Source organism: Augochlora pura, chromosome 2 (genome assembly GCF_028453695.1).
Source record: "Augochlora pura isolate Apur16 chromosome 2, APUR_v2.2.1, whole genome shotgun sequence".
Taxonomy (NCBI): Eukaryota; Metazoa; Arthropoda; class Insecta; order Hymenoptera; family Halictidae; genus Augochlora; species Augochlora pura.
The window spans coordinates 19,132,024-19,153,358 of record NC_135773.1 but is presented as its reverse complement, the minus strand read 5'-3'; the positions used below and the strand labels follow the sequence as shown (position 1 = coordinate 19,153,358).

Sequence of the window (21,335 nt, the reverse complement as noted above, 5' to 3'; positions counted from 1 at the left end):
TGCATATATCAGTCTTATTTTTACATATTTCGTATATATTCGAATGACCAGATACTAAAACGTTGGGAGAACACGGTTGAAGGCAACAATGTTTTACACACGACGTATGCCTGCTTCCAAAGGAGCAACTATTTTTCATGTCGTTTTTTTTTTAAATAATTAAGATTAACTGCATCATTTATTTGCTAGGAAGTAATTAAGTTTTCATTTATTTCTAGCTTATATTATATATAGAATATATATAAATTAATTTTATCTGTTGAAAGGCACGATATGATAGATCAAAATATATATAGTAGAAATAATTGTAAATATTGTAATGTAAGTTACGGTATATATTTCAAATAGTAGCAGTAATAAGTAGTGCAGATAATAACAATTTCTATGTATAATATTCATAATTTCATATTCATGAATATATTCTGTATTAATTTTGCAAATATTTTCATATTTCAACATTTTAGCATAAACACCCGTAGTCTAATTACAGTAATAAGAATTTGTAATGGCAAACAGTAGAAGGATTAAAAACATTTAATCAGTATATTACTATCGACATAATAAAATTAATACAGTTAGAATGCAACATTTAAGTTATTTCTATTTTTACAACAGACTCATAGAATTTGTATTTTGCATAAAGATTCGTGGTCTAGTAATGACACATTTTCTTGTTTCTTTTGTCTCTACATTTAGCAGCTTTGGAGGGAAGATAATAAAGCGATTAAAGACCTACATTTAACGTTTAATGATGCACCTTTTAATGAATCTGAAAACAGAATTCTAAGGTCCGAAATTTTGTCTGACTTAATTAAACGTACTTAAATCTGCTTCAGCTTCATCCTTGATTGCCTGGTTTTCTATCTTCATTCTGGTAGCAATAGCTTCTTGGTCCTTTGCCTGCTGCCTCGTTCTCTCCGCTTCTACCTATTGATAATAATGTTTGCTCAAACTAAGTTGCACAATTTCATTCGAAATCAGAAAGCCATCGAGCGTCACTGACGGTGTCGACGGTAATTCTTTCGATCATTCTAGCCGTCGCTTCCGCTGCCTTCTCCAGTTGCGGTTTCATCGCTGCAAGCAGCTCCTGCATGTTCTTCACTTCGACCTCCGCGCTGGCTAATTTGTCCAAACCTGAAGGCCACAAACGGGAATTAACACATTTTTCTACACTTCAAACCAAACTGTACTGGATCAATGTACCCATTTATTTATCATCTATCATCAGAAATCTATGTTGCTCTATTGTGTTTAAAATAAAAATACACCCAAATCGTGACCCTGGCTTGGAACAATAGCACAAACGATACAATAAAAGATAGTTAGTGCATATGAAACTACATGTGAGAATTCTGTTCACATTTTTGAACATTGTTTTTTCATACACTCGCTCATGAAAAGACCGTTATTTAACAGCCAGTTGTAAAAAGTAAATGTATATGCTAGCATCTGTGTTTCGTGTTCAGCGTACCTAATTTGAAACGGGCGTTTAAAATGAAACACGAGATCATGGTACGAAAACGGTGGTCTATAATCGTTACATGCTCCTACTTTAAAAGTGGGATCCTATTTCAAAGTTCATTACGTTATCTAGAAACATTAATCTGTGGAACAGTATTGTGCAACTATTCAACAATACCAGTTTTAAGTTATATTAAAATCGATGGAAATCTTATATACCCCCTGGTGAGGGTTACATAATAGGTACTTTTAGTTTTTAACTCTGTTTACTGTATCGCACAGATCACTCTGTGCGTGGAATAATTTACGTTTCCAGAGATATCGCATCGGAGGCTCTTCTGAAAGAGACCACACGTACATAGATGTACGATGAAAGGAACTACAGCTTATGCGATATAGTTGAATGGTTGGTTTGATGGCAAATAATGGGAACGATTCGAGCTTGGAATTGAAATCCTAACTGAGGTAACGAAATCCGTTCAGAATTGGACAAAGCTTAGCCGTTGAGTGGTCATTACTAGCACCAAACGAGTATCGATGGTTATGACCGATGCTCTCACGTCATAATAATCAACGTTTCATCTCGAATTGTAGTGTGGGAGGAGTAAAGGTGCCCTCACAATATCATTTCTATAGAAAATTTAACACGGATGGTTCATAGCCTTTAACACAGTTTGTTATTGTCTGTATGTCGGCGTGGATTTCGTGATTTTAATGTCGCTATGACTTGTAAATATTTGCAGATCGTACATTAGCGTAAATTAATCCTGGGACATTGATCTAGCATTGGGACTATTTAGAGCAACGTTTCCTCCTTCACTTATTGTTAGTATTATTAATAAATTATAAACACAATAAAATATAAATTATAAATAATATTTATGTAGTATTTTTGATACGAGACTTAGCGCAGACAATAAATCTCCGTAAAGCTTTTGAATGAACCAAAAGCTTTATCACAAACGTTGATCGAAAACACTAACCGAGCCTTCAAATTTTGACAAAATCGGATCGAATGTTGGAGCGAACGTCAGCGACAGGAAAACTTGCTAAAATAAATGAGAAAAAGTCATCCGATAAAGTTTACGTTAACAATGAAAATGAAGTCGAACTTTCAAATATTTCAAGCTATGAAGATAAAGACGCCGAATATAACTTATTTCTGTTTTCTAAAATCTCATAACTATTTTATATTATACCATATTAAATTTCCGATATTTTGTCTTTGTTATTTCCAGACTATGTTAACGTAATTTTTATTTGAAGAAAACAAATCCACTTTGCGTAAATTGGGTGTATCTCAAATTCGATTAAAATTGTTCAACTCGTTCCGTTGACCCACTTCTTCGAGAGCATTATCTAATAATTGTAAGCCAGGATTTAGTAGGCAACTTCATTTAGTAAAAATAGATGAAATAGATCCAATAACAATTCTAGGAGAATTGGTTCGACAAATACGTTTCCCGTATATTGGCGAATACACCGATTGCTAAAAGCCAAACGGAAACGTCCGCTTTTAGGGATGCTAATGAACAAATCGTGTAAAACCGTCAAGTGCCAGCAATGTCACTTATAATTGTCGTCTCCATCGACTTTTATTTATTTACCGATTATTCGGTAGCTTTAAATATCGATAAGCTCGAATCTGTTTAATCGATATAGACTGTCTCGCCGAGTTCCGCTTCCCGACACCGTTGTTTCCGGTCCCGCGGTTGGCAGTTCCTGTTCCATCCGCGGACGACGTTAATAATCCGAAGTTGACACGTATCACCATTCCACAGACTTTCCGTAATTCGTCGTCCGCGGAATTAGTCGGTCCGGGGTCCCTTACCTCTGACCCAGGGGACTGTCGATCGAGTCGGAATTTCACTCTCGACCGACATACCGTGAACAAGTACGACTATGAACAAAAAGTAAGGTGAATTTGTTTATAAAATGTAAATTCTTTATTTATTCTTACAAATCAATTTCATCCCCTTCAAAGTAATCCCCGTCCGATAAAACGCACTTTTGCCAACGCTTTTTCCAGTCTTCGAAACAGTCGGAGCCTTCAAGACCTTGTTCGATTCGGTTTTTATCTCCTCAATCGTGTGAAAACGGCGTCCCCGCATTGGCCTTTTGAGTTTGCTGAATAGCCAGACGTCGCACGGAGCCAAATCAGGCGAATACGGTGGTTGCGGAACGATATGAGTCGAGTTTTTGGCAAAAAAGTCGCGAAGAACCAATGCAGTATGACATGGTGCATTATCGTGATGACTTTTGGTTGTTTACAAAAACACGTGTAACTCGGAGATAATTAAACCTTTTGACAAACAGACGCTTGGCACATGTTATAGACAGTCCTACCAACCTAGAAAAAAAAATAAAAAAAGAATAAATAAAGAATTTACATTTTATAAACAAATTCACCTTACTTTTTGTTGACAGTGTTACGTGTATAGAGCATAGAGAAAAGGGCGAAAAGTAACAGGACATAGATCGATAGTCACCCAACAGTGTTGAGAAGCCTACATCGACGCGACCACGTGGAACTGGAAGCTTAAATGACAGTCTATATCTAGTTGCGTTGCAATTTACATTTACGTTTCATTTTTCCACGGATTGAATTTAGCGCGAGGAATTGATACGCAGTTCGATAATTATCAATTGAAACGTTCCCGTTTTGTTCACTTTTACTGGCCTTCACTAGCACGGGAAGGTAACTAGGTAGCATTATTCCAATACGAATAGATCGTCTGTACGCGGTTGGATGTCAATACACGTGGAAATATGACTTGTGGTAAAGTCTTACAATAAATCTTCCAATAATGGGAAAGAAAATATTTTGACGGAGGGTGCCACGCGATAAAGTGATATGCCGCGGCATCGAAAAGTAATCAGTCTTCGTTACACTGGAAAATAACTTCGTTGAGAGCGAATGCTGTGTGCGAACACTGTAAATCAAATTTCATACCTCCGCTGAGACGATTCTTTCCCGCGATCAATTCGTTCTTCTTTTTGCTCAGAAGACTCCCATAACTGGAAAGCAGCTCCAGGTAGGATGTCGGAGTGACATAGTTGTGACGGTTCAGTTCCTGCATAATTTTTACATTTCGATAAATCTCTACTTGTGACATGAATATAATATAATTTAAGTTCAGTCTCTCGCACACTTGCTCGAGGAATAGATAATAACAGTTCTCGCCAATAACAAATCTAAACATACACGTTATTTCTATTGTAATAAAATTTACTTAACGTTGTTATTGTAATAAATTTTATCAAATAAAGGTTCAAATATGAAGTCCTAATTGCAAATTATATTTTCTGCGACAATACTCTTTGATGATCAATATTCACTGCTTCATGTCGCTAATTGAGATCGCTTTGTCTTAAATTTACACGTGTCTATTAAACTTTATATCAATTACACTTTAATTACTCAGTCCAAGATCTGAACTGACAGAATGAAACTAGCAAACTATCGGCTTTACTTTGAGATAAGTGCTCAACTACGAAATTGAGCCAACGAAAGGGCATAGCCGATTAAGATGGTCAAAACTGCCCTTAGTGATTTTTCAATGAGTCATATACCGTTCGATAGCTGACGAATAAAAACTCATCTGTGCAAAATTTTAACCCTGTAACTTGTCCGTGAGGGTAGTTATGGTTTATTTTGGACATCAAGCCGGCTGTTATAGAATGTTTTCAGATTTTTCCGTTGCAAGCTGTGCTTATTAAAAATGAAAAACCCCCCAAAAATCGGAAAATTGAAGATTTCTCGAAAATTAATATAGCCAACACTTTTATATTAATTCCCTGATAAGGTACTACCACGGCTCTTGTACTCAATTTTTCTCAGATTTTTTACTCGCCTGCAACATTGTCAAAAGAAAAAGAAAACTAAATGTGCGATATGACTCATTGAAAAATCTCTAAGGGCAGTTTTGACCATCTTAATCGGCTATGACCTTTGTGAATTTGTCCATCAGCGAAAGTTTTCGTACATATACCACGCGTGTTTACCAAAGAGAGACGAATTTACCGACGAAATTAATTATAAATGCTACGATTTAGTCGTCATGTTAGCCTATTTTTTTTCAGCAACACGAAAACCAATTATCGAGTTCAACGAACGGTTCTGAATCCTTTTAGTTCACCGTAAGCGTAAACGTCGGAAGTTTTGCGGAGAGGGACACTCCTCGAAAACGATAATAATTACTTTGTCGGGTGCCAATGCCCGTCTCTCCTCGCCTCACCCTCTCAACCCTTGGCTGTGATCGTGAATAACCAGTGTTTGCATTCAAGCGGAGGCGAATGCCTTTCTATTAATCTCCGCAGAGACGTAAATTCTCTGTATAACGCGCTACAATTTTCAATGATGTCTACAAAATTCATTCAACGTTCTCTATGTAATTCGAAATTGTAGTAGCTAAAGTTAACCGGGCCGAAAACGTATACAAACTCGCGCAGATGATCGGGCCAATCGTAAATATTATATAATCGTAAATAAACTTTTTGTAGTACTTGCATCTACCACAATTATTACATCACGTTGTAACTAATTATCAAATATTCCACAAATATTTATAACTTTAGAAATTAACAAAACAGAAGTTAGTTTCTGTTTATCGAGTCTATTCATGGCAAAAAGGAATTTCCTACCTTGAGCTGCTGTAACGATTCTTTAGAATGCAAGGGTTAAAAAACTTCTCTCACCTTGAGGAAGAGGTCACTGGCCGCTATCACGCTCGAATGCATAAATTGGCACATCTTGACGATCGCCCTCAAGACGCTCTCGTTAATAGACTCGTCCTGGATGTCGGTTAAAAATCGCATCGCGACACTCTGAAAATATCAAACATACTACGACATTATTCAGGTATATTCTATCGCAAGTGTGGACATTGAATTGTTAAGCTTCGGAAATCGATTTTCTTAGCGAAATGAAAGAGGGAGGAGTTGGCCAGCTGATACCGCGTTGCTCGAACTGTAATATATGATCGATTAATTGGTAGTAGGCGTTTGTATGGAATGGTACTAATGCCAGCGTGCAGCTATAATCGTGTTTGACGGCGCGGCGCGACGACCTGACCCGTCAATGGTGACGGAAACGGGAACAGAGATAGAAATGGAGAGAAATGAAGAGAAAGAGAGTGAGAGAGTGAGAGAGAACGGTGGAGGCAATGGATTAGGTTACGTACTTGAAGCGCGGCTTCCGGCCACGGGCAAAACCAATCGATCGTGCAGCAATTGACCAGCGCCGGAAACTGCCTGATGCGAGCACGGAAAACCTCACCGACTGGGCTGCGGACAGACAAAAGTGTCGCCTGATCAAATTAGGTCGCGCCGGCTCGGACGCCGGATGATTCGTGATTAAGCTTGTCGCGTAAGTGAACGTTGAACGGTTCTAATAAACGTGAAACGGCCAATTGGTTATGATTATTGCCTGTTCGCGATCCGGTACTACGCTACCGCCATTTTTCGTTCGAACGACCGACTTTCTCCTCGCGCAGTCTTTCTCTCCGGCGAACTAGTTTTCTTTTACCGTGCCCCCTTAACCCCATGGCACGATATTAGAGTGGAAGAAATCAAATTCTAGTCGCTTGTTATTGATATTTAAGCATACAAGTACATGCAGACACGGAATAAACATTAATGTTCTGTCCCTTCTAAGAAATTGTGCCAATTGAAAAATTCTTAATCACAGTGATTGTGAAGAAAACGGTACGTCAAGGGGTTAATAATATTTTTCAGTTTTATTTGATGTTACGTTTTCCATTTGAGACCCGTCTTGCAAGTTTTACGGTTGTGTGGGAATTTACACTAGCTTTAGAAATAGTTTGATACACAAGGGCACACTGCGTTTGTGTTTGCGCAGTTTTCTGTGCTACCAACTATTTCCCAACATGTTTGAAGAATTTGCTCTCATGTGTATCGATGTTCGCTTCAGTTTGATTTTACCATTTTTGCTTAGTTTTGTATCGGCTTTTGAACTTGTTTCTTTATGTCTTGTTCTCGTTATTTCAGTTTTCGTTTTACACGGCATTTTGACAAGGATCGTTTAGGTAGTTTTTAAACGTTGATATTTAGCAAACCTTGACGCAGGGATGCTACGTTTCAACAGATAAATCAGAATACTACGTTTTAAAGGGTAAATTATAGGGATTGTGTTTGTGGAACCCTTGACTATGGACCCAAATCTATCTTCATCTGGTAAAACTGTTTTGAACAATTTTTGTCGATTGTCAGAAACGTGAAATTACTTTAAGTACAATAGACACAGTGATTATTGTAGCTCAGGAAAATCTTTCCAACTACGTTTTCAACAATTGTGTGATAGAAGTAGTTGATTCTGTTACATTCTATCACACTATTTTAGATCTAATTAGATTTAATAGTACTATTATTGTCGTTATTATTACTATTATTGTTGCGATTATCACCTTTCCTCTTATAAAAATAAAACTGAACTTCTATTGTTACTACATCATAATAAAAACTTTGTTTGGCCACGGCATTTTTTAAACTCTGACCTACCTCCACCACTCAAGCACTCTTGGACTATATTACGTTTCAATACATCTATCTCTCACTTGGGAGATGAAACCATGATATTTTTGCAACGGTCGATCGAAAATGGAAAGTATTAATTATTCGTACCCAGGCTTTCCAGTTGGTTTAATTATTTTGCCTTATACGAGAGTTTTTATCGGATTTTGTCGACGCAAAGGGAGAGAAAGAGAAAGGGAGAGAGCGAGGGAAAGGGAAAGAGAGAGAGAGAGGGAGAGAGATTTCGAATCTCGTTTAGGATACGCTGAAAGCATTTCATATCATTGCACAACTGCGAACACGTACGCTTTGCTTGCAATTTTGATGACTTTTGTTTAAGGCACTTTAGTCGCAAAAGCAGATTTAGAAGCTTTGCTTTATGAAATTTTCAACGTTGCTTCTTCGTTCATCCGGATTTCAGGGTATTATTATATTTATGAAAATTTAATTATTCATGAATGGGACAAACGTATTCTGCGTAAAAGATTATCCAGGATTATATTACGACTCTGTTTAAAATAAGAGAATTTTCGCCGTTTGTAAAACGAAATTTGCTGAACTGTAGAATAATTGGAAGAAAAATGTTACTGAATTTTCCACATCAACTGTACCATGGTAGTGAAATTTGTTTCACTAGTATGTACTTCGCTTTTGTAGCATTCTATTTGCTAGGAACTCTGGGAATGGTGTAAACGATATCGCTGCACAGTGGTCCGGATTGGAAAATCGTGTACTCTTTTATTATAATTTTAGGAATATCGCAATGAAATTTTCACTGAAAACGTTTAAAATATATCCATCTTTAAGTACAGATAATTAAATATCTTTATCATTCATGTGAAATGCGAATATGTGAAATATAAATTCGAGAAATCTTTTCGTATTCAGTCCATACAAAAATGATCGAAACACTAAAAATGGATCGCGAACGTGTCAAAGAATACTTTTTATAATAATTCATAATAATCAATTTTACAGCATGAACATATACTATAGTAGTGTATGTAATCGGTCGATATAATCTAATCGAAGTAACGTCGATGCACCGCATCGCACGAATTTTTTATCTTTTCAGTACTACTTTCTTAATCTATTCTATACAGTAATTGTTAATTTAAGTTATAATTTTTCATTCATAAAAAATGTGTATTATTGCATCCCTGTATCAAGAAATAAAAGCTAAACGAAAGTATTAAATTATATCATCGAGGTTGTTAAAAGAAGAAATCCAATTTTATTGGACAAAATAATATTCTTAAAATATTCGATCTACAAAACTGTTTATTATAATTCATTCATATTGTATACTCGAGACAAATGGACATTTAGAAACCAGAATCCGTTTACTAATCCCTTTATTCAATTGCTGAAAGTTGACTTTTTGGATTCCAATTCGGATCACTGAGCAATGCCTGCAATCTCGTTATGGATATGTGACGATCAATTTAAATGGAATTATCGTTCGAATGTGAATTCACAAAACATGAAAATCTGGATGGAAATGCGAATTGATGAGAATTTCAACAATATACTTGGAACAAATCGAACCGGAGTAATTGGTAAACCATTGAAAACGAAATAGAGTCGTTGTAGTAGTCACGTTCGGCTATTATGTAAATGTACCTCCGACATCCCCGATGATTTTTTCGATTATTTGATCAATTTTCCCCAATTCTGTTGTATTTATCCTAACGATATTGTGCGTACATCGTTCGGAATAGATAATTTATCACATCGTTTGTGCACAGTGTGCAGTAAAGCTCGTAAAAAGATAGAAAACGTATATTCAGTCACGTCTACCGCCGAACGTGTCTGATCAACGCTCGACAGGATCTACGAACGCATACCTTTTTTATAAAGGGCGTACGAAAATTGTTGAAGCATTCTGAGTACATAATTGTAATTTCGAAACAGTGGGTAAGTAAAAAAGGACGTGTTCTTATATAATAAGTTATACTATACCTATCACTGTAAAAACTAGCTTTGACGTAGTAGTTAACTTTCCCGTTCCAATAAAACATATAAATCTGAACATTCTTAGCTTTTTGAAAGTGGAAGAAAGTTTTAATTGAACACCTACGGTTACTCTGCTTTAAAAATATTTTCAAACAAGATTACCGTCTAGAATTAAGGATAGTCGACTCTTTCAAAGTATTGATTTAAATGTGAACATTTAGCACTTTTAAACTAGCAGCAGTAGCAGTTCACAAAGTTTCCTCTTTAATAAGTCTGCATTTAGTGCTCTTAAATGAATTCTTAATGATCTTAAAACTAATGAAAATATTTTGGAGAATGTACCTTTTAAAAGTTTCCTAAATAATTAATGTATATACTGGTTAATCTAATAATTTATAGAAAGCTTGTTCCAAGCTCTACAATAGTATCGGAATATAATCCGGGTGACATAGCACGATTCTCGAGACTCATCTCCATCCAGAATGTCCAGTTGCGATCTCACAACTGATCGAATAACCGAAGCCTACACGTGGGGAAACTCGATCAAGGAGATCCGAACGAATCCAGAAATGGCGAATTAATTTTATTCGATATGGGGGCAAGGCCGTGCCCCCTGCCCCCCCCCCCCCCCCCGCCCCCTCAGTTTCTCCGTGAACGAGCCAGAGTCAATTGCCTCTAAAGAAACTTATTACCGATAGAATGGACAGTCAGCGCTGGATCCCGGCGATCTCAATTTCCGTGTTCCCCTTTCGAGTGTTATTAGCGATAGTTAGCCCCGGTTCTTTATTCCCGCTTCAATTCCGAATCAACGTAGGGTGCCCGAAGCGAAAAAGGGTGGCAGGGAAAAAGGGGCGAATCGGCTAGGTCCGACCGGAAGGTGGTAAAACCCGGAGCGAGAAAATACCTCATCGTGATGACTAGATGCAAATTGTTCCGCACGGAGTTCACGTAGGCGGAGAAAAGGTTGCTTCTATTGATCTGGAGTCCAGCCTCCTGCACTCTGCCACGCATCGCGTGGAATATCCGTTCGATCTCATCCGTTTGGTACACGTTCGGCACGTCCCCGTTGTTCAACACGCTGTTCAGGTCCTCGAGCATCGATTCGTTCTTAACCTGAGACCAGAAATTATAGCTGAAACGTGCCGAACTGTCTAATACATTTCACGACCTACAGAACGATTCCAGAAAGTTTTCCGACTTTCGAAAAGCCGTCGATATTTCTAAATTCTTAGCGAAACAGTCTCATAACTTTTGCTATCTGAACGACTGCGAACACATCCGAAAACTTTCCCCGAGATTGATCCCGCGACGGCAGGTTTGAGGATTTCAACTTTCCCTTTGCAACGACACACTAAACTCTGGCGTATGACCTTTTAGTGTAACGTTTTATTCAGTCGTTTATATGAAGGTAATATGTAAGAAAAAATCGATTGAGAATATACAATATAAAATATTATCGTTTATAAAATGTAGTGAAATGGAGACTCTGTAATATGCTGTAACAATAGTTTTAGTCTTTTTAAGGGTTGTTCAATTCTATTCTATTTATACAATTTTGAGATTTATATGTTGAACGGTGGGTTACAAAATAAAATACAGCGTAATTACTTAAATACTTCGTTGGTATTTTCTCTTCTATTATGCATAGTCTGCAAGGTTTTACAGAATTTCCGGAATAATTTTTGTGTAAACCTACACCTACAGTTTATCGTCGGTTGTACCATTCGAAAGCATGTTACAAATCCATGGTGAACGGAACCAAGAGAACGTAGCAACCCGTGGAAAGTCAAGGGTCGTCGCACTTTGCAGTTGAATTTAAAGAGATAATATTACACAGGTAGAACGAAAACGGACGTGGACTGCAGTTTCTATTTCCGGCTTTTGCCGACGGACGACATTCGAGATTCGACCTCGGTTCTTCACCTTTCTTCGATTTATTCGAAATTACCTGGGACGCGGTTCGTTGCATATAACGTTGACGGAGAATAAAATCGAAGATTCAGAGATGAAACCATGATATGAGCTATTTTTACGATTTATTCTTAAGGACCTTTTATATGATGCATCCGTGATGCATCTTACTTCGTGATTTTATTCTGTGAAAATTTATCTTATTCCTGCTACCACACTATGAATGTTGTAATAATGTGATACCGATTACCTTCCTTTAAATCAACAATTTCTTGTATTATTATTTCAACCTGCAACAACTTTGGTTAGAAATTACGAAGTCTTACATCAATTTTTGATAAACGAAACCCCATTACGTATTTTCCTTGAAATTAAATATTTCCTGCAGAAGTGCAATAAATTGTTGATCTCATTTTACGTAGACTGTCGTGTAACATGAAACTAATATTAAATTCTTGCTCGCATAATTTTTAGACAGTCTTCACTAGCGTACATCGTCCTACGTGTCTCTTTGCGTGAAAAATGACCGGGGGTTGGACCATCCGGTCCAGTTTCCGGGAAACGAAAACGTAGACAATGAGGGTGGTGATGGAGGGCGATCGAAGAGAAACGGTGTCTTCCAAGAATATAAATAGTGCAGGGACGAAACCGGAAGCCGCGTGATTCTGAACGATTCGATCTTATCTCGAGTTTCATTTTGATATTTACTTGACGCGCGACGGATCAAACGCTCTGGATCCCTTCGATTTTATATTTGATCCTACAACTTTCTCTAACAAGCTCTCGAGTAAATGACAGAAATTATTGTGTCTATTATCTCCAATGAAATTTTATCTACAATGATACCTTCTAACGATCTTCTGATCGTGAATCATTTTAATACACTCACATAAAGGTCTCCGAAGAATCAAACGATGAAAATTCTCGTTTGAAATAATTCACAGAGATATCAAACTAATAATGCTTCAAATGATTGAAGGAGGGAATTGTACGGAGGATTTTGATATTGATTTTGGATACGGGAATTTGGAGATTTCGCTCGATTAATCAGTTGGCTGTTGGAATCTCTTTGAAACATATTTGAATTACTGCGACTATTCTTTGTGTTATACTATCATAGAGACATTAAACGAATGCCGTAGGGACATTACAACAATTTGTGTTATGAGGCGTATAAATGCTGTAGTAGGTGTATATACTCGTCAAAAACAGCTAACTGGTTTAATACTTCACCGTGTCACGAATGGTCATTGAACTCTGCAGACGTGCTAAAACTATAGAAATTTCTGCAAAAAGATCTTAAATGAGGATGACATTGTTGGACGTACCTGGGTGTCTGAGAACAAGAACACGGTCACCTCGTTCTTCATACCAGCTTTCATCATCGACATTTTAACGTCATCGCGCCAATCGTTTGCGGTGTAAGCGCCGCTTAGCTCGATTTGAAAGCAGTAGTAGTCTTGAATGTGCGCGCTTAGTCTTGTTAAGCTCTGACGACCTACATCATGCGAATAACATAATAAATGTCCATTCCATCAGCTGATAAATTCCATCAGCTTATGAGAATATGTAATTATCGAGGCTGGTATAAATATGAAATAACTTTATATGAAATTATAAACAGTGAAACATTTCATTTAAATTCTGAAGCACAGCTGAAAATGAAGTTTTTCATAACTCAATTAACATATTTTTCATAATATATATTTCTTTTGATATAGCTGTATATAGCTATATATATTCTTCTTTTTAGTGCATATACACTTTCACTTTAATCGTTTACTTTAATAACTAATAATACAATAATGCCGCATCGTGCCTAAGAAGTTAATGTTTCAATGAAATACTACATGGAAATACTATTTCGTTAAATCATGAGAAAATACTATTTACTTAACACTAAACATATTTTGCAAATGTCACCCGCTCTATCTTCTCTTCGAATAATTTTTTTATAATAGTATTAACACCACGACGATTCATTGAAAGATAGTACATTCGAAAAGTGTGTTCTGTTTAAAGCAAACAAAGTAAATGAATAACTTATATAAATTAATTTTCCATTTACAAAGAAAATAAACGTCAATTTCGGTCACTTACAAACAACATAAATGTACATAATCTATAAAAGTGCATGATACCATAAAAAACTACAGAACCAAAACTTATTTAATTCTTATAGTAGCGTGTGCTTGAATAAATAAATAAATTCAAGAAGTTTTAATCGAAGCATCATTACGACCTTCAACAATTATGAGATAAGAAATACGGAAACATTCATTTAACCGATGATGGTAGGTTTTGTGTTAAGAAAAGAGTGGGTGACATCTTATATAGCACATCCTGTATATTATGAACGTGATACAGAAGCAACTGGGAGATTCTCTGTCAGATCCTATGACAGAGTGTTCAGAAAAACATTTCTGAGAGAAACGCTCGAAAAAATCCATTAAAAATGTTTCGTATAACATGGCTTTGAGCACCTCAAAGGTTTGACTGTACTGAAAAGTTGTTTTGACACATTGGTCCATTGCAATTATTTTTTCAATTACATTTTTCATTTTCCAACACCGAACGTGGTGCATAGAACAGTCTTAACGCGATTCTAAAACGCAATCAGTGTTCATAAATGTTCAAAACTGAGTGCATAAAATTGAAAACGTTGACTACATCGCGAGTTTTCTATCAAAAATGTTTTCAGAATTTTTACGCTATGTATAAGCTTGAATGGTAACTGTACAGTGGTACACTCAAGTAAAACAAGTTATGAAAATGAAAAACTTTTAGATTCTCTAGGGAGACCCTTGTTAGCATTTAAGCTATGGTTATATGTAGGATCCTTTTATGAGGATTTCTATGGGGCTGTTTGTCAACGTAACGAGCACCCATCCACCATTCCCTGAAACAGTTAGGGTCAAGAAAAGACATAAAGGCAGCTCGATGAACACTTCCAAGAACTGAATTTAGTTCTGCATCACCTGATCCGCCCATCCCCAGGAGCAGGGCGTTTCCGCGAGGTTGCCTCAGGATCCGATTGATCCTGCAGATATGATCTATCGCGTCCTGAAACAGCACCAGCTTCATGGGTGAAGTAGTGGAGGCGTTATAGTCCTCCAAGAAATCGTCCAACACACGCTCCATCTGGAACGAAGATAGCTCTTATCGGTTAATCAATTTCGTTCGCTTTCTTTAATTACTTTCCTGAACCTTACAATTCTTTTATAGCTTTTAACCATTTTTTCTAAACAAAAGATTGTCTAACAATTTTGCTGATGGTACACAGATAATTTGTTAGATGAAGTTAGATATTTCTTACGTGCCTTTTTCATATCAGTAATTTGTTCATAATCCCTGCTAGTCCCGCAAAAGTCAGCGTAGAACCGTACAACGTTCCCGATGACTTTGTTTGCGTCACATTCAAAATTCCTTTCCAAAATGCCACGGAGATAGCCGTCGAACCATTTCCGGTCTTCGTCGTTGACCAAACGATCGCTGAACACCCTCAGGTTCTCGTGATACCACAACAACAACAGGTCCTCACGAATCTGCATTTGAAAATTGCAGTTGAGAACAATATTTTTAGGGAAACAATGGATTGTTGGGCAAACTTGAACAATAAACTTTTCTTTAATCATAGAACGACTGGTTATGCAAGTACATTACTTTCTTCTTTACTTTAAACAGACCTCGCACGTTTGAACAAATCAATTTCAAGAAACACCAAGATTTAATTGGAGCTTTAACCGGAATTGAAGCTCGGCGTGGTAAGTGTTCCCATGATCGAACCTTAATTTTCTCGGGATTCATCATCAGCATTCCTTGGAAAACTTTGCCGAGATCTCGCAAATTAAAGGTGTAGTGGGACCTGTCTGGAGTGGGTAATAGCTCGCTGCATATCGTAGTGAACAAGTTCAAAGTTGTCTCGACGAACGTGTTCAGCATATCACTGAATTGTTCCGTGCGGGACAGCCATGAGTCCAAAATTGTACCAAAAATGTGTCTCTGAAACGAACATTCTAACGTTATCCATTTTGTACATCTCTTCTTCCACTTGCAGTAATACTGATTTGAGTGGGGTAGAATCATAGTGGTGTAATTGAAATTTTTCTTATTTCTGAGAAACCGCGAGTATTATTGTTCACTAACACGTGTATTGATTACTGAGCAAATTTATTGTTGCGATAATTTAGAGTCAAGTTAGTTTATAGTAACTTTAAAATTTATATTACTGATATATCGTAACTTAGTTTACATGCGGCTTATATTTTTATATTTGCAATCTCTTTGGAAGGTGTATGTGTGGCTATTGTTTTTTTCAATTTTATTACTAACATCTATTTACTTACTTAACATAACTAGTTAGCAGTTTTTTAAGAGTATACCGTCATGATGCAATGACATTTTCTGGTATGAACCAAAAATAACAATGAAATATTTTGTTTGTTATTATTATCATATTATTACTGTGAAAATTAATAAACGTTTTTGTTCGACGCCTTTTCTGAGAAAAACCAATGTAAAACTAAAGCTTCTGCATGTATAATTTAAAAGTTGCAAGAATATTTTATTCAGCAGCAGCACCTAGAGTTAAGACTTACTCGGATACAACACAGATCGATAAGGATTGGATCCAACCCCGCAATGGAATAGATTATTATTCTGTCACCCTTAATTATTCTCGCATTTGTAACGTTGGAAAAATATTGTTCGAGAGAAAATTATGTTATCTTAGAAGGGAATGTATGCACTGCCGTAGTATAGCAAGTAATGGTAGAAAGATGAACAAACGCCGATTATTTCTTGAAATTACTCAATATGGAACATGAATAGTTTCTTTAGCCGTTACTTTAACCCTGCATAAATAATTCGTGAATAAACTATTTGCAAATAAATGATTCACGAACAATTTATAACAATTTATAACAACTCTGCGCTATTCTTCGTGCCCGAGAAATACAATGGGTCGAGTAACGCAAAAACTCAGAAACCTCTTAATTACACAGCTACAGATTTCCCTCGAATCTTTAAAAGTTCTAATTACGCTTGGGCTCATTGCAGGTATTTCCTTAATACCGTATATACAGAGTGGGGTAATAACAATTGCCATCTCAAATATCTTCGAAACTATAAATTTCACAGAAATATTTGCTGAAACAAAATTGCACAGTACGAAGGGGGCCATCCGGTGGCGATAATAGTTTTTTTGCAGGGGACCTTGTGTAATAGGTCGTTGAACTCGTTTTAAAATCCTCTATCATGATATCGAAGCAAAAAGAGACCGATCCATGTAAAAAAATGAAGGTGACCTTTAAATATCCGAAGTACCTCCACCTGCGAAAGAACCATTATCGCCACCGGATGGCCTCCTTCGTACTGTACAATTTTGTTTCAGCAAATATTTCTGCGAAACTTATAGTTTTGAAGATATTTGAGGTGGCAATAGTTACTGCCCTACCCTGTATATCCTAACTTAATAATAATATTAGACCTTTTTATGTCTAGATGCATGTCATAAAGGTGCAGGGACTGGCGACCTTTAACGCTTCGTTTTCCGAGAACATACTGTAAATGTTAATCAGAGTATTACAGCATTGAGATTACAATAAGTTTCTCCACTAAAAAAAAACGATTTCTTCCTCGAATCGTCAAAAGCAACGAAAGCACGATTCCGGTACAAATGTTAGGTGATTAAACAACCCGCACGCTCCTGACTAGTATAACGTTGCTAGGCACGTTGTCAAAGGGTGAATTTATTTAAAAACGTCCTTGCGGAACGTGGGCCGCTTCTAGTGGGTGTTTGAAAACGAGAAAAATTCGAACTACGAGAAAGATGATCAAAAGAAGTTGATCCTCTACAAAAAAAGTTTGTCAGGGATTATAGAGGAAAAAACTGTCATTAATCGCCATATAATTGGACGGCGAGTTCCACACGCTCGATTCCCATCCGGTTTTCTTCCATCGAAAGTGGCCCGATCCACGCCCATGCGGAATAATTGCCGCTCATGAAATGGAATCGTGCCCTGACCGGGACGGGCTGGGTCTCTGTTTGTCCTCTCGGTTGTGTCGGTTTGCAATTAGGTCTCGTAAATCGTTCTGGTGCTCGCCATAATTTATCTTAATTACCTTCGCACCGCGAATAATGAGCGTCCGTAACTACCCCTACGCGATAGAGAATTCCCTCCTTCGGCCACCCTCTGGCCACCTCCACCCTCTTCCCGCGCCACGTTCGGTTTAAAGTCATTCAAGGAAGGTCGAATCGAGAACGATTGCTTACTCGGTTCTGGCAAATGTATTTCTGTCTTCGCGCGCATGGCGGTTTCCACAGCTCGGATTTCTAATTACTTGGTGCCAGTTCATCGAGAAGCTTGCGTGCAGATAAATTACTTCAGATATCGCTAGTTTTCAGAAACGAATGTTTCGGTTAATACGAATTCTGTGTTAACTTCGCTACGGTGAAGAACGTTTTTCTAAATATTGCGATGCTTTCTACAAAATGTTCCATCAGAAAGAAACCATCTACTCGTCTTCGTTGCTCTGTCGATGTTAGATCTTTTAATTTAAACTTCACAAAACAAAATTACGAATTTGAAAAAGAAACAAAATATATATTAAGTCATTTTTGGTAAATATAAAGTTAGTTATGCACGGAAACGAACCAAAAACACTGCAACTGGTCGCCCGATTGTGTAAAAAATTCCTTCCAATTTGTATAGTTCGATAAGAGCTAGATTCTTGATTGAAAATCAAAAGCAAGATCCCGTCATTGCTTACATAGATTGATAGCATAATGAGGGGTCAGAAGTCAATCTGTGAACTGATCGAAACAACGAGCACAAGAATGAGCGAGCGCCACTTTATAACAGTTTCAACTACATTGATGCACTGTTCAATTTCAAGTTAAAGTATTTCCCATCTAAACATCTTCATCGCTTCAATGATATTCTACAATATGGAATCGATAGTGTTTCAGGTTTGGTATCAAAGAATAAATTATCTAGTCGATTTGTATTTCCTGCGATCTATACCCAACACTTTTAATATATATCTTCCTATTTTTATTTATTTCTTTTAATATTTTACGTAAAAATTTGAAGCCTGGTTACAATTGATTTGAAATGAATCGTCTATCCAGCTATTATCTCTTGCGATCGATACAGAGTATTTTTAACATGCTTAGAGATGCACTTTTTCTTTAATAATTAGTTCGCGGAATTGCTGTGCCAATACTTCTGCCAACAACTGCACTTTATGTCTGTGATACGGTGTAATTAGGGTCTATTTAACCCTTTCGCGCCGAGTGCCGCATATATGCGACATCCATGCGACGACCTGTGGGTACGAGCGCCGCATATATGCGGTATCCAAATTATGTGTATACAAGTGGCATCCGTAGGCAAAATACAAAAATAATTTTGTAGGTCCTTTCATATTAAAAATGTAAACATACTTGTTACATTAAAGCAATGACTGTTTTATTCAGCACAGTTATTTAAAACTAAGAAAAACGTATATACAGAAATTACACGCAACGTGCATATTTCCGGCGCGAGCTTTCGTTCAATGACAGTACTTCGGCGGACGACACTGCCATAGTGAAAGGGTTAAAGATAGCCCGCCTGCAGGAGGGTGCGAGAAAAGGGCGAAGCACTTTGGAACTTCGAACGTTGATCGGCGAGCGGGAATTTTTCAGGTAGCCGATCAGACGAAGATAAATTATTCTAAGTGACATGCCTCCTCGGCCTGTCGATTTTCTCAGTCCATTAGGTAGCACTGTTCCGTTTATGAGACACTGCTGGAAATATTCCGCGTGGATCGACCACTCGGAGACGGATTTATTTGAGGTTTCGTTCAATGTACCGAAAAATGTAAAATCCTTCGTAAAGACGAAGATAGTTATCACACTCTTGTATTGCTTATCGCGTTCACACGTTCTACGCACCGGTGTACCTAATTTACGACGCCATGTGTTCTTTTTAACGCCTTATCCACAGACAGTAACTTAACAGTCCATTGGGAGCCAAACATAAATACCTGAGCATCTTTTATCGAATCGAAGATAACTCTTTTAAGCTTGTCTAATAATTAATATTATGCAACCATTGAACAATCTATTCCATAACACAAATTGTACAGATTAGAGAAATGAGAAGCAGAACTTTATTTGAAAATTTAGGGATTTTTTTGGCTAGTGGATTGCGGCGAGCCAAAACAAAAATTGGGATCTCTCCGCTCTGCTTTTTTATTTCAACATTTCCTAGCACATTTATTTCCAACATATTCCTACCACGATTTTATCTGCGAATTCAAGCAAAATATCAAAATTACGCAGCAGAACTAATTAAGGGTTTGTGAAAATGAGATATACGTGTCATGAATTGTTCTAGTGGAAATGAATGTGAAAGGAGTATTTTGGTGTAAACCTTTGAAAATGTCGATTCTTTTTATATTTTCTTGAAAAAAAAATTAACAACGTCATAGTGAGTATGATATTAAAAATGCAAATGTTTAACATTGGTATATAAAAACTTTAAACAAGTTTTTCTTGAAACTATGTTTAGCCTAAAATGTTCTTTTAATTGATGAAATAATAAACAGAAAATGTTTCTTTTTATAGTTGAACAATCAAAACAATTGAAAAATATCGAGATATTATTTTCAAAAATTTAGACATTTTTATTCGACGTTTGTCTTTTTTAGTCGATAGAGAACATTGTTGTGTAAGCAAAATTAACAATGTAATAATTTGTATAAACCTCGATCAACTGAAACACTATGTACATGTATGTTATACGTTCCTCCTTTTTCATATTATCTCAGTTGTGATAGCAGGAGCTTGGTCGTAATGGAAGATACGAACACACGTAATATATAAATATAATTAAATGGTTAACAAACGTATTATAAATGCACATTTTAAACTGTCTCGTGTGCACGCCGAATGTAAAGTGGACGCTGCGTGGAAGAGAAACAAAAGACAGAGAGACTAGGATCGCGCGCATCGGAAACGTAAGACTGATAAAGGCGCGCATCGTCCGTCGGTAACAGGTTGGGAATAATCCCTTTGAATAAGTTAGTAGCCGTGACTATGCGAATGATTTATTGAAATTATTCGGATCAAAGTAGCACACAAAAAAGAGGAAAAATTGCGAATTGTGCGGATGAAAATTCAATGGAATAGCTCCCGGCATTCAATCGATGTTCACAGTTTCTGTTGTTTGGGGGTATGAATTAATTACCTTGGCTTCGTCCTCCATTTCCGGGAACCCAATAAAATGGAAATGTCGTAATAGTCTGTTGGTGACTGTGTTCCTGCCTCCACCTGGTGGGCCCATCGCTCCCACGAAACCCACGTCTTCGATTTCTCGAAACGATCCGATTTCTTTACGATCATACCATCCTGAAACGATCCATCGAAATCCACGTTTAATTCTACCGTTAAATTTCGATTAGCGGATGTATCAGAATGCATCAGAAAA

The 21,335-nt window shown here is 37.0% G+C and overlaps 1 protein-coding gene across 1 annotated transcript in view; it reads right to left on the bottom strand.

Annotated features, from left to right (window-relative positions):
* Positions 1–21,335, bottom strand: part of LOC144478273 (dynein axonemal heavy chain 1) — a 95,119-nt gene that overhangs the window by 16,680 nt on the left and 57,104 nt on the right. The window contains 11 exon segments of the mRNA XM_078196041.1: positions 822–927; positions 1,004–1,134; positions 4,415–4,535; positions 6,160–6,288; positions 6,645–6,747; positions 10,853–11,061; positions 13,188–13,357; positions 14,838–15,000; positions 15,180–15,395; positions 15,646–15,861; positions 21,096–21,256. Coding sequence (XP_078052167.1) covers positions 822–927; positions 1,004–1,134; positions 4,415–4,535; positions 6,160–6,288; positions 6,645–6,747; positions 10,853–11,061; positions 13,188–13,357; positions 14,838–15,000; positions 15,180–15,395; positions 15,646–15,861; positions 21,096–21,256 — 1,725 coding nt within the window.